General features: G+C 37.4%; 1 protein-coding gene across 1 annotated transcript; it reads right to left on the minus strand.

Moving 5' to 3' along the window:
* Window positions 1-7,625: 7,625 nt before the first annotated feature.
* REG1A (regenerating family member 1 alpha) lies at window positions 7,626-12,463 on the minus strand. The gene is made up of 3 exons (XM_064268340.1): window positions 10,890-12,463; window positions 9,760-9,871; window positions 7,626-9,544 (listed from the first exon to the last, which is right to left on the minus strand). The coding sequence occupies exons 1-3, from the start codon at window positions 11,010-11,012 to the stop codon at window positions 9,477-9,479; spliced, it is 303 nt and encodes a 100-aa protein (XP_064124410.1). The 5' UTR covers window positions 11,013-12,463; the 3' UTR covers window positions 7,626-9,476.
* Between the last annotated feature and the right edge of the window lie 2,298 nt (window positions 12,464-14,761).

Consider the following 14,761-nt stretch of genomic DNA (forward strand, 5'->3'; position numbering starts at 1 on the left):
CTCTCCCACCCTCCCTCTCTCCCCCTTCTCGTAACCACGAAAGAACGTTTTCTTCTCAGTTTAAACTATTTCTCAAGTTCTTATAAATGTGGTCTTATGCAATATTTGTCCTTTCGCAACTGACTAGTTTCCCTCAGCATAATGCCTTCCAGGTTCCTCCATGTTGTGAAATGTTTCACAGATTCCTCACTGTTCTTTATCGATGCGTAGTATTTCATTGTGTGGATATACCATAATTTATTCATCTATTCACCCGTTGATGGGAACCTTGATTGCTTCTATCTTTTTGTTATTGTAAACAGTGCTGCAATATACATGGGTGTGCATATATTTGTTCGTGTGAAGGCTCTTATTTCTCTAGGATATATTCTAAGGAGTGGGGTTCCTAGATCATATGGTAGTTATAGTTCTAGCTTTTTAAGGAAGCGCCAAATTGATTTCCAAAGTGGTTGTACCATTTGACATTCCCACCAGCAGTGTAGAAGTGTTCCAATCTCTCCACAGCCTCTCCAACATATATTATTTTGTGTTTTTTGGTTTAATGCCAGCCTTGTTGGAGTAAGATGAAATCTCATTATAGTTTTGATCTGCATTTCTCTAATGGCTAATGAACATGAACATTTCTTCATATATCTGTTAGCTACCTGAATGTGTTCTTTAGTGAAGTGTCTATTCATATCTTTTGCCCATTTTTTAATTGGGTTATTTGTCTTTTTGCAGTTGAGTTTTTGCAGTATCATGTAGATTTTAGAGATCAGGTGCTGATCAGAAATGTCATAGCTATAAACTCTTTCCCAGTCTGCAGGTAATCTTTTTACTGTTTTGGTGAAGTCTTTGGAAGAGCATAGGTATTTGATTTTTAGGAGTTCCCAGTTATCTAGTTTTTCTTCTACATTCTTTATAATGTTTTGTACACTGTTTATGCCACGTATTAGGGCTTCTAGTCCGAATTGACTAGACGGCCCTGGGCTGGCTTAATGTTGTCCCTATTTTTTCTTCCATGATCTTTATCGTTCTAGATTTTATATTTAGGTCTTTGATCCATTTTGAGTTCGTTTTTGTGCGTGGAGTGAGGTATGGGTCTTGTTTCATTTTTTTGCAGATGGATATCCAGTTCTGCCAGCACCGTTTGTTAAAAAGACTGTCTTTCCCCCATTTAACTGTTTTGGGGCCTTTGTCAAATATCAGCTGCTCATATGTGGATGGATTTATGTCTGGATTCTCAATTCTGTTCCATTGGTCTATGTGTCTGTTGTTGTACCAGTACCAGGCTGTTTTGACTACTGTGGCAGTATAATAGGTTCTAAAATCAGATAAAGTAAGGCCTCCTCCTTTGTTCTTCTTGTTCAGTAATGCCTTATTTATCCGGGACCTCTTTCCCTTCCATATGAAGTTGGTGATTTGTTTCTCCACCTCATTAAAGAATGTCCTTGGGATTTGGATCAGAATTGCATTAAATGTATAGATCACTTTTGGTAGAATAGACATTTTTATAATGTTAAGTCTTCCTATCCACGAGCAAGGTATGTTCTTCCACTTACATTAAGTCTCTTGGTTTCTTGCAGAAGTGTACTGTAGTTTTCTTTGTATAAGTCTTTTACTTCTCTGGTAAAATTTATTCCTAAGTATTTTATCTTCTAGAGGGCTGCTGTAAATGGCATTGATTTGGTGAAATCCTCTTTGATGTTCTTTTTGTTGGTGTAGAGAAATCCAGCTGATTTTTGTATGTTTATCTTGTATGCCGATACTCTGCTGAACTCTTCTATTAGTTTCGGTAGTTTTCTGGAGGATTCCTTAGGGTTTTCTGTGTATAAGATCATGTCATCTGCAAATAGAGATACTTTGACTTCTTCCTTGCCAATCTGGATGCGCTTTATTTCTTTATGTGGCCTAATTCCTCTGGCTAGGACTTCCAGCACAATGTTGAATAAGAGTGGTGATAAAGGGCATCCTTGCCTGGTTCCCGATCTCAATGGGAATATTTTCAGGCTCTCTGCATTTAGGGTGATGCTGGCTGTTGGCTTTGTATAAATGCCTTTTATTATATTGAGGAATTTTCCTTCTATTCCAGTTTTGCTGAGAGTTTTTATCATGAATGAGTGTTGAACTTTGTCAATTGCCTTTTCTGCATCAATTGATAAAATCATGTGATTCTTGTCTTTTGTTTTATTTATGTGGTGGGTTACATGAATGTTTTTTCTAATGTTGAACCATCCCTGCATACCTGGCATGAATCCCACTTGGTCATGGTGAATTAATTTTGATATGTTGTTGAATTCTATTGGCTAGAATTTTGTTGAGGATTTTTGCAACTGCATTCATGAGGGATAAAATAGGTCTATAATTTTCTTTTCTTGTGGTGTCTTTACCTGGTTTTGGTATCAGTGATATGGTGGCTTCATAGAATGAATTCGGTAGTATTCCAGCCTTTTCTATGCTCTGAAATACTTTTAGTAGTAGTGGTGTTAACTCTTCTCTAAAAGGTTGGTAGAACTCTGCAGTGAAGCCGTCTGGACCAGGACTTTTTTTGGGGGGGAGTTTTTTGATTACCTTTTTAATCTCTGTTTAGTTGTTCTACCTCTGTTTGTGTTAGTTTAGGCAGGTTGTGTGTTTCTAGGAATTCATCCATTTATTCTAGGTTTTCAAATTTGAGTATAGTTTTTCATGGTAATCTGATATGATTCTTTTAATTTCAGTTGGGTCTGTTGTAATATCACCCCTCTCATTTCTTATTTGGGTTATTTGCTTCCTCTCCTGTTTTTCTTTTGTCAGTTTGGCCAGTGGTTTATCAATTTAGTTGAGTTTTTCAAAAAACCAGCTTTTGGTCTTGCTAATTCTTTCAATTGTTTTTCTGTTTTCTATTTCATTTAGTTCAGCTCTAATTTTTATTATTTGTTTTCTTCTGGTGCCTGTGGGTTTCTTTTGTTGCTCTCTTTCTATTTGTTCAAGTTGTAGGGATAATTCTTTGATTTTGGCCCTTTCTTCTTTTTGGATGTGTGCATTTATTGATATAAATTGGCCTCTGAGCAATGCTTTTGCTGTGTCCCAAAGGTTCTGATAGGAAGTGTTTTCATTCTCATTGGATTCTATGAATTTCTTTATTCCATCCTTAATGTCTTCCATAATCCAGTCTTTTTTGCACAGGGTATTGTTCAGCTTCCAAGTGTTTGATTTCTTTTCCCTGCTTTTCCTGTTTTTGATTTCCACTTTTATGGCCTTATGGTCAGAGAAGATGTTTTGTAATACTTCAATGTTTTGGATTCTGCTAAGGCTTGCTTTATGACCTAATATGTGGTCTATTCTAGAGAATGTTCCATGTGCACTAGAAAAGAAAATATAGTTGGTTGCTGTTGCGTGGAGTGTTCTGTATATGTCTACGAGGTCATGTTGTTGGATTGTGGCATTTAGATCTTCCGTGTCTTTATTGAGCTTCTTTCTAGATGTCCTGTCCTTCACTGAAAGTGGCGTGTTGAAGTCTACTACTATTATTGTGGAGCTGTCTATCTCACTTTTCAATGCTGATAGAGTTTGTTTTATGTATCTTGCAGCTCTGTCATTGGGTGCATAAATATTTAATATGGTTATATCTTCTTTGTGTATTGTCCCTTTAATCATTATATAGTATCCGTCCTTATCCTTTCTGATGGATTTAACTTTAAAGTCTATTTTATCAGAAATTAATATTGCCACTCCTGCTCTTTTTTGATTGTTGTTTGCTTGATCTATTTTTTTCCATCCTTTGAGTTTTAGTTTGTTTGTGTCTCTAAGTCTAAGGTGTGTCTCTTGTAGGCAGCATATAGACGGATTTTGTTTTTTTATCCATTCTGCCACTCTTTGTCTCTTTATTGGTGCATTTAGCCCATTTACATTCAGGGTAATTATGGATAGGTACTAGAGTGCTATCATTTTGATGTCTTTTTTTGTGTGTTGACAGTTTCTTTTTCCTCCCTTGATTTTATGTGTCGAGTAGATTTTCTTTATATATTGTCCTTTCCTCATATTTGTTGTTTCTGATTTTGTTTCCACTGAGTCTGTATTTTTCCCTTGTATTTTATTTTGATAAGTAGGATAGTTTGTCTCCTTTGTGGTTACCTTATTATTTACCACTATTTTTCTAAATTTAAAACTAACTTTTATTTCTTCTGTATCACCGCATCTTCCTCTCCTTATGGAAGGTGTATGATTATATTTCTTAGTCCCTCTTTATTGTTTTAATGTTGTCTTTTTTATATAATAACATCACCCTTACCCTGTTTGGGGCTTTTTTTATATATATATAATCTTGCTTTGTTTTTTTGGATTTCCCTATCTGGGTTGACTTCTGGTTGCTCTGCCCAGTGTTCTAACCTTGGTTTGATACCTGATATTATTGATTTTCTAACCAAAGAAGTCCCTTTAGTATTTCTTGTAGTTTTGCTTTGGTTTTTATGAATTCCCTCAACTTGTGTTTATCTGGAAATCTGTTAATTTCACCTTCATATTTAAGAGACAGTTTTGATGGGTATACGATTCTTGGCAGGCAATTTTTTCCTTCATTTTTTTAAATATGTCATCCCATTGCCTTCTTGCCTTCATCGTTTCTGCTGAGTAGTCTGAGTTTATTCTTATTGGATGTCCTTTGTTGGTGACTTTTCTTTTATCCCTCTCTGCTTTTTCTTATACTTCTCTCTTTATCTTTGGCTTTGGCAAGTTTGATTATAATATGTCTTGGTGACTTTCTTCTCAGATCTACCTATGTGAAGTTCGGTAAGCATCTTGGATAGATACCTTCTTGTCTCTCACAATATCAGGGAAGTTTTCTGCCAACAAATCTTCAACAATTTTCTCTATATTTTCTGTTATCCCTCCCTGTTCTGGTACTCCAATCACTTGTAGGTTATTTCTCTTCATAGAGTCCCACATGATTCTTAAGTTTCCTTCATTTTTTTTTAACTCTTTTATCTGATTTTTCTTCAAATATATTAGTGCCAAGTGATTTATCTTAGAGTTCAGAAATTCTAGCTTCTATTTGCTCATTTCTGCTTCTCTGACTTTCTGTTGAGTTGTCTAATTCTGTAATTTTATTGTTAATCTTCCAAATTTCTGATTGCTGTCTGTCTATGGGTTTTTCCAGCTTTTTAAACTTTTCATTGTGTTCCTGAATAATCTCTCTAATTTCTTCAGTTGTTTTATCTGTGTGTTCTTTGGCTTGTTCTGTGTATTTCCTCATTTCCTTCCTGGTATCTTGAAAGGTTCTGTATATTAAACTTTTGTATTCTGCATCAGGTAATTCCAGGAATGCACTTTCATCTAGAATATCCCTGTATTGTGAATATATATATATATATATACACACACACACACACACATATAGAAATGCTGCTTGGAACTTCCAAAAGTTACCTTTGAAAAATCAGTTGCAGGTTTGATATGGGCTGGTTAGCCTTTCCACCATTTCTCTTGTCAAATGCCTAAATGGCTTGAGCACTGGCAACTATTATGGACCATGAAAGAATTTTATAGGAATTAATTACAGGCAAAAGGATGTTGATTAGAAACATGGAAATTACCAGGTTAGTCGATGATTATAAAACTTTTATATCATACCTGTATATCTAATGTGAGAAATAAATTTTGAACTTGTTTAAGCAATTTTTATGGATTTTTAATGTGCATAGCTGAACCATAATCCTAAATGAAACGTGTAGTCCTTAGTGAAAGGATTCCATCTGGAAAACTCTGTCTTTGGGGATCTGATCACTGAGAGATTGGTATGAGGGTTTACTTAAGTCCTGAGCTTTCAGAAATTATCTTCCTAATTTGCAGTTGATGGACAAAGAGATTTTAAGAACTGTTAAGAAAATACTGTGAATAACTATATAACAGTACATTTGGAAACTTACAGAGGTTAGACAATTTCCTTAAAAAATTTTATTTACCGAACTGACTCAAGAAAAATAGAATACTTCAATATATTTATAACAAGTAAATAAATGAAATATTCATAATATTTTAGAGGTTGAAGTGTTTAGGAAATCCAACAAACATTCAAGGAACAGATAATCTAAATTACTGAGGAAACCGTAAAAGAGGAAACCTTCCCCAGCTCATTTTCATGAGTAATTATAATTTCGATACCAGAACCAAAGGCATACAGGGAAGAATAACTTCTAGTCTACCTCAATTATATAGACTTAGATGTGAGAACTTCATATAATGTCAGGAAATCAAAACCTGGAATAGGAAACATCATGTGACAAGCAGCCTCTGAGTAACTCAGAATGAAATTTATGTTCTTTTTGTAACCTAATCTCATAAGTAATGCCCATTGCTTTTGCCATATCCTATTTACTGGAAACCAGTCACTACGTTCAGCCTGCAAGAAAAAGGAAGAGAATGATAGGAAGGCTTGAATGGTAGGGAGTGGAGATCATAGTACAGCAAGCAGCAATTCAACAATTTGATGGGCTATTATAAGCAATACCTATTATGAATATTTGGACAAATTTTTTGTATGGTTGCATGTTTTTATTTTTCTTGGGTAGATCTCTAAGAGTAGAACTGCTGGGTCATATGGTAATGTGGAACAAATGTGAAATATTTTGAGAAACTTCCAAGTTATTTTCCAAATTGGGTACATTATTTTACATGCCTACCAGCAGTGTTAGAGGGTTTTAATTTCTCCATATCCTCAATGACACTTATTATTATCTTTCTTTTTGATTATAGACTCCCTAGTGGGTGTGTGAAATAGTATCTCATTGTGTTTTCGGGTTGTGACATGGACCGAATTGTATCCTCTGAAAATATGTTTTGAAATCCTAAAGCCTGGTGGAGAAGTGGTTAAGAGCTTGGCTGCTAACCAAAAGGTTGGCAGTTGGAATCCACCAGCCACTCTTCGGAAACCCTATGGGGTAGTTCTACTCTGTCTTATGGGGTCACTATGAGTCTGAATCAACTTGAGGGCAACAGATTTGGTTTGGTTTTTGGTATCTATAAATATGACCTTGTTAGAAATACTGTAGTGGTTTCCTTTTATTATGTTAATGAGGCCATACTCAAAGAGTGGTTCCTAAAACTAATCATGTATATCAATAACAATTCTACCTTCTTGATGGATGAATGCTTTTATGTCTAGTAACACTTTATTTTTATATTAAAGTCTAATTCATCTGATATTACTGTAGTCAGTTCAGTTTTCTTATGGTTGCTATTTGCAGGATATATCTGTTTCCATTTTTTTACTTTCAACCTAATACCTTTGAATCTAAAGTATGTCTACTATAGACAGCAGATAGATTTTATTGAGTTTGTCAGTCTTTGCCTTTTCACTGGATTGTTTAATCAATTCACATTTAATGGTCCTATGGTTGGAATTTCACCTGCAATTTTACTTTTTGTCTATTGCATGTCTTTTTGGTCTTCTGCTTTCTTTTTCATTAAATGGATATACACTACTGTAACATTTTAATTCCTTTAGTAATATATGTATAGATATAAGTATAGATCTCTCTCTTTCTCTCTCTCTCTATATATGTGGTTTCCCTATGGCATGCTATGTATATCTTTCGACTTTATTTATTTTATATATAATTAAAATGCATAATCACTAAAAGACGGACAGAAGTACATAGAGTATATAATGACTTACTATCTCATAGACAGAAAAAATGGAATGAGTCAGACAAAATTTAATATATCCAAATGAAAGTAAGAATTTGGAAAAACCAAAAAGAAAAGGGGGAACCAATTAAAAGAACACAAATATGATGATAAGGAATTTGTATCATTTGTATCCATTCATTCATTTATATTACTCATTTGTATCAGCTACATTCCTTATATTCATTTGTATCATTTATAATAATAAAGAAATAAAATCTTCCAGTTATAACAATTTTCATACTGGATTACCACAACATAATCTATCTGTAAGTTATTAATAAGAGACAAACAAATCATGAGCACACAGAAAGTAAATACATGGAAAAATCTGCAAGGCAAAGAAAACACCTGATGCATCTATATGAGGCTCTTTGTTCTATAGTATATTCCATTTATCTCGTCGACGGCAGTGGGTGTTTTGGGATCCTTCATGTGTGGGTTTATAACATGTTTTCTGTCTATGTTTAACATGTTAGGCATTCTGCAGATGTCTCACAGCTACTTGCTTATTTTCTGTAGTAAAACTATCCTGTGAGTTCCATCTGCATCTCACAAGTTACTTGTTTACTTTACAGTGTTTTTTGTGTTAGCTTCATCAATTTCATTTGTTTCTCTTATCACTGATAGCAGAATTGATTATTCTCAAATAAAATACTACATGTTGGTGGAAATGAGTCAGAATGGCATAAAAACAGAGGAATTGAAAAACCAAATGTTAAGGACGAATAAAAAGCTGAAAATAAAACCTACAGTATGGTTCCATTCGTATAAAATTGGAAAACACAAAACATTAATTGATATTTTGTTTGGCAAATACACATCTGTAACAGTAAGTGCCACAAAGTGAAATACATGCTTTTTTGGCCTTAACTAGTTTCATCCTCATTATTCCGTGAGACACTATTATTATTATCCACATTTTACAGATGAGAAAACTGAGAACAAAGTGTTATGTAATATTTCCTAGGTCCCTTCAGAATGAATATCAAACCAGCTTCCTCCACCACGACGTCCACCATCACTCTAAGTCCTGAATACAGATGACTGAAGGATTGACCTTGGTACGAATGAAAAAATATGGAACACGTAATACATGTGGTAATTTACTTGACTTAGGTAAATAAAGCTCTATGATAGTTGCAGTTTATGCTTGTATATCTTATTGATTTTAATTTATTATTTATTTATTTATTCAAAGAATGCCACATAATGAGTTTGCTGGCCTCTAAGCCTCTAATCACTCCTCCATTCATCTACTCAGTACCCCAGACAAGACAAAGCTCCCTAAACTAACACTTCCCAACCATTGCTTCCAATTGCATGACTGAGTACATACGCCCTTTTCAGATCTCAGATATGTGAAACCCTCCAGAGTATCAAACACCCACCCATCTCAACACCAATGATCTAATAATTTCTGTAACTCACATTGGTTCCATGTGAATATTTGGATTGGAGGTGAAGTCTATATCTTCTTAACTTGTCAATAGTAAGTGCACCGCATGTTCATAAATCCTGGAGTCCAACATGCATGACGTGTAGATGGAGTCTTTAAAAGTGGCAGGGCCATACAGGCTCCAAAACTGTACAATCATTCCCACCCCAAATGCTCAGACAAATAATGAATGCAGGAGACAGAACAATACGGAAACATGTTTATTCTCATTGTTTAGTACTCCAGGGACTGGGGTGGGTGTAGGTCTTGAGAGTAGAGATTGAAATTCAGCAAGAAGTGGAAAGGATTCAGTCTGGAGATGGAAAGATGCTCCAGTTTGATTTTTGACTCCATAATAATTACGGGGACAGTTCTAGACTTCCCTTTCCAGCAGCCTCTAGTTTTTGAACTTGCAGACAAAGGAGAACTGCGCATCACAGTTCTCATCCTTCCATTTCTGGAATCCTGTAAGCCAATGGGGAGAGTCAGACTAAGAATAAAGAAAGAGGCCATGGCCCCTGCTGACTGTAGAACTCAGGGCAACATATATAAGAGATGTCCCTTCCATTTCCTGGATGAGGATCTTGTTTCTCATTTAAACCCATGCCCAGGTCCATGTCTAGAGCTAGATTAAGAGAGGATGTCATCAGTTGCGTAGTTGTGGGTTCTGTGCCTCTCACCTGAGTTAGAAGTCAGGCTCACACAGTAGCCAGGGTTGGCTTTGCTTGGGGCTCCAATAGCCCAGGCTTTGTAGGAGACCAGGGATCCACTGCTCCAGTGCCAGCGGCGATTCTGGAGGGGAGAGAGCCAGAAAAGGGGTGGAGGTCACTCAGAGAGAGAGAGAAATGATTGTCCATGTGCACACTCAGGAATAGGTCAAGGCATACAAAAAGAAGAACTTAGATGGCCCCTGCACACATACCATTTTCTGCTTCTACTTCAACTCTGTTTCCCAATTCAAGTAATGCTGAACCCCTTCCTTTATCCAACCAAATAACCAGGGTGCTGAACTTGACATACAGAACCAAAACAGCCCATTAAAGAAAGCAATGCCTGATTTCTATTTCCTAAGTCCCCACGATCCTCATAATAGAACACACCATTGACTGTTCATTGACCCACTGCTGTTGAGTTGATTCTGACTCACAGGGACCCTATAGGATAGAGTAGAACTGCCCCATAGAGTTTCTAAGGAGAACCTGGTGGATTTGAACTGTCTACCTCTTGGTTAGCAGCTGTAGCACTTAACCGCTATGCCACCAGGGTTTCCAAAACCCATTGCCGTCGTGTCAATTCTGACTTATAGCAGCCCTCTAGGACAGAGAAGAACTGCCCCCATAGAGTTTCCAAGGAGCACCTGGTGGATTCGAACAGCTGACCTTTGGTTAGCAGACATAGCTCCTAACCACGACACCACCAGGGTTTCTGACTGTTCATTAGTTCTTGATAAATTACTTAGGATTAATGCCAGCAGTAGACTTTCTTCTTCTGGTCTCCTTTCTTAGGTAGTTGACAAAGGGCTTTCTTGTAACACAGAGGATAACAAGATTCAATAAGAGTTGGTGCATAAAACTGCTTTGCTAGAAGTGGACAAAATAAGTTTAAACATGAATGCCAAGAACATCCAGGAAATTTAGCTTGCTGAATTTCTCTGTATCAAACATCAAGTCTCCATACATGGTGAGACCTATAAAGTAGTTCGTTTTATAGCCAATAATGATAAAAGCTGGGTCTTGAGTTGCATGACCTTGTACTTCCCTCTTCTCTCACAAAACTGTGCACTAGTAAAGGAAAGAGGTAGAAGACTCACCTTTTTGGGGTCATGGAGGCCAACCCAGACATAGGGGTCATCAGCCCTGCTCTCCTTGATCAGGGAAGCAACAAAAGTGGCCTCAGCCTGGTTGATCATAGACACCAGATGTCCTGAATGCATGTTCTGGCAGAAGAGCTGCCCAGGGGAAAAGAAAATATCAGTACTGAATGGATGAGGTAGTCAGAAGGATATACCAATATCTCCATTGATTGGGTTAAGAAGTGGACAGCTAAGGGAAGATTCCTGAAGAGACTGTCGCTAACTACTATGATCTGTGCTGTGATTGTGCAGAATGAAAGAACAACGTGGAAGGGAAGGGCCTCCTCATTATAGGATGAGAAGGCAATAAAGCCCGTCTTGCTGAAACCACTGAGGGCACTGGAAAGTAACAGTTGCTTGTATGCCCACGTGCCATCCAGAAGCGTTTCCATACTGCTCCTCTCACGCACATCTGCATCAGTCCAGGTCTCACGGTCTTCGTTAAAATAGTAGCAGTAGGAGCCATAGGCATTAGCACCTTCTGGGCAGCTGATCCGGACAGATGACTTCTCCATCTGGGCCTCCTTGCCTGAGAAAGGACAGTTGAAGAGAGTCACAGACAGGGGGAAGACTGGAAGATGAGGCAGCAGCCAATGAAATTCCATTATAAGACCATACAGATGCAGGATGGACATGGAATGATTGCTTACTTCTGCCTTCCTGCCACTTTGCTCTTCTTTCTTATGCTTCCTTTGTTTGAGATGAGCCCACCCAATAAATTAGGAAGTGAAATTTGTTCCATGTTTCTCTTCCCCTTTCTGGGCCCTTCCCCATCTTTTAAGGCTCAAGCTTCTGCCTTTCTCAAGCTTCCTTTGGTTTCTCATGCACACAAAACTCTCCTCAGTTCTCCATCAGATTACTGACCTGTGTACTCCCCTCCCTAAACCTGGAAGGAAGCCTAGATTTAATTACATGAATACTTTCAACCTTAGATTTTAAGGACAAAGAATAATTTTAAATACCCCCTCAAACTCTGCGAGATGAGGATATATATTAATGGGATTAGAGCAATAATAACCAACAACAAACAACACTAAAAATCCCTTCTGTTTAAGCTGCCTTTTGGCATGTGGACCAGTGTGCGTGTGGAAGGGGTGAGGGTTTGAGGGTTGGAAGACATAGTGGAAAGAGCTCACCTTGGCTCAGAGACAGGAACATCAAGCACATGCTCAGGATCAAGCATGAGTTGGGGCACGCCATGCTACGAAACAGAAAATCTCTCGCAGAAGGAGCAATCAGGAACCTCTGTAGGAAAACACAGGGAAGAGGGTTCAGAGAAATGCAGAGTAGAGCTAATACCTTCCTTACCGTCCCCTTTCTCTGAGTTCCTGAGAGCCAGAATGTCCCCCTGGGACACTCAGACCCTCAAATACTTCTCCTGAGTGTCTGGGTATTATATTGACCCAGTTTCCCAAAGGCATCTTTGGCTTCTTTTGAGGTCTCATTACTGCTGGAATCTCTGGGAAAGAAAATCACACTGTAGTCACCCCAAGATGAGGACAACTCTTCAAGTCAGCCACTGTTCTCCTGTACCATGCACTCACCAACTGACTGGGTCTGGAATGGCTGTCAGGACAGCCAGTGACCAGGCCTTTATAACAGGATCTGAGTGAGGAGGCCCAGCATGTAATCAATAAAAAAAAAAAAAAAAAAAAAAAAATCAATAGGAGAGTTAAAAGGACAAGGTCAGAGGCCCCAGAGAGGGAACCATGGGTGCTGATGCAAGAAAATCCTAGCATCACAGGGGCCTCTTCCTGGTACACACTGGGAATGGTCACAGGTGAAGTCTCTTCCCGCAAACAGGTCTGCAACCTCTGCAAGGCAAAGGTGGGTTTGACCCTTTCCCCTGCTGCAACCAGGTGTCCAGTTCCCATGGCCCTGAGCAGTCAAGGAAGGAGCACAGATCTTCTAGGAATCTTGAGGGCTGATGGGAAGAGGATGGCAGAGGGAGGAGTGACTGGAAGTGTTTGAGCCTAGTGTAGGGTAACTTGTGGGACACAGGGCCAAAGGACAGGGTGATAAACTCTGGAGCTTTCTTCCTTGGGGAATGAGGAGTGAAAGGGAGACTGAATGACTGTCCTGGCCTACTCATATCATTCCCTGTGTAGACCTCCTCTCCTGGCCAAGAAAATGCTATAGAAATAGCAGTGCAGGTAGAAGAAGCTGAAGGAGAAGATTGAGGAGCTGCCCTACCTCTCACTGCTCCAAATTCGATAAATTAATTCTAATGTTACTCGAGAATTGTTGTCAGATAATAAGGTTGATGATTCATGTAGTTTAACAAACTTTTTAAATTGCTATGTATTTGTCATTCTTCAAGTCACTTGATATTCACAATTAAACCTTAAACTTCAACTTTCTATGTACTTGCACAATACATTGAAACATACCATTTCCTAGACTACATTATGGAAGGGCTTGAATAGCAGGAAGTGGGGATCATAGTGGGGCAAGCAGCAATTCACTGGTTTGATGGGCATATCGCTATTATGAATAATACCTGCTATGAACATTCATATACAAACTTTTGTGTGGATGTATTGTTTTTATTTCCTTTGAATAGATCCTTAAGAGAAGAATTACTGCTCATACAGTAATGTATAATAAACTTAAAATATTTTGAGACACTTCCAGGATGTTTTTGAAATTGCACAATTTTAAATTCCCAGCATCAGTGTTTGAGGGTTGCTATTTCTTCTCATTCTCAATGACGTTGGCTATTACTAGTCTTTTTTTTATTATTATTATAGGCATCGTAGTGGGTGTGTGAAGTAGAAACTCATTGTGGTTTTGGTTTATGTTATGGATTTAATTGTGTCCTCTGAAAATATATCTTGAAATCCTTACCCCTATACCTATAAATATAACACTGTTAGAAATAGGAGTTTTATTTTGTTATGTTAATATAGCCATAGAAGAATAGGGAGGTTTCTAAGCCTAATCGTATATATCAATAACAATTATACCTTCTTGATGGATGAGCCCTTTTATCTCTACTAACATTCTTTTATATTAAAGTTCGATTCATCTCATTACTCCAGTCACTTCAGTGTTCTTATGGTTGTTATTTGTATGACATACCTTTTTTTACCCCTTTACTTTCAATCTAAAAATAACTTCAATCTAAAGCCTGTGTACTGAAGATAGTACATAGCTGTAATTTCCTTTTTATATCCAGTTTTTCTCTGGATGGTTTAATCAATTCACATTTAGTGACATTTGCTCTATACCACAACCAAACCCATTGTCATTGAGTTGATTCAAACTCATTGTGACCCTGTAGGACAGAGTAGAACTTCCCTGTTGGGCTTCCAAGGCTGTCATCTTTATGGAAGTAGACTGCCATGACTTTTTCCCATAGAGTGACTGGTGGGTTCAAACTGCCAACCTTCTGGTTAGCAGCCGAGCACTTTAAACACTATGCCACTAGGGTTTATTCTCTATATAGCTGGATTTATGTCTGTCATTTTACTCTTTGTTTCTTTATGTGTCTCAAGTCTCTTTGGCTCTCCAGTGCCTCTTACTGTTTTCTTTTGCATTAAGTAAATATTTTCTAGTGTAACATTTTAATTCTTTTAGTGATATTTTTACTACCTTTTTTAATAATGTACAACTTTTAACATATTTGATATGAAACTTTTTATTTTATATGAAATTAAAATGCTTAATCACTAAAAGAAGAGACAGAAGTACATAAAGTATATAATAACTTATTATCTCATAGAAAGAAAATATGGAATGAGTAAAATAAACCAAAAATCTCACCAGTTTAGACTGAAAGGGAAAGTGATAGCACAACATGAAAAGAAGCTCTGGCCTCCTGAAACTCT

The sequence above is a fragment of the Loxodonta africana genome, chromosome 15, assembly GCF_030014295.1.
Source record: "Loxodonta africana isolate mLoxAfr1 chromosome 15, mLoxAfr1.hap2, whole genome shotgun sequence".
NCBI lineage: Eukaryota > Metazoa > Chordata > Mammalia > Proboscidea > Elephantidae > Loxodonta > Loxodonta africana.

What these genes read in the sequence shown, in the direction of transcription:
- REG1A (XM_064268340.1), bottom strand. Translation starts at nt 11,012, where the DNA reads ATGCATTCAGGACATCTGGTGTCTATGATCAACCAGGCTGAGGCCACT. An exon ending in GCCTCCATGACCCCAAAAAG is followed by an intron (nt 9,872 to 10,889) that starts GTGAGTCTTCTA and finishes TCTCCCCTCCAG; the next exon opens with AATCGCCGCTGGCACTGGAG. An exon ending in GAGCCTGACTTCTAACTCAG is followed by an intron (nt 9,545 to 9,759) that starts GTGAGAGGCACA and finishes ATTGGCTTACAG; the next exon opens with GATTCCAGAAATGGAAGGAT.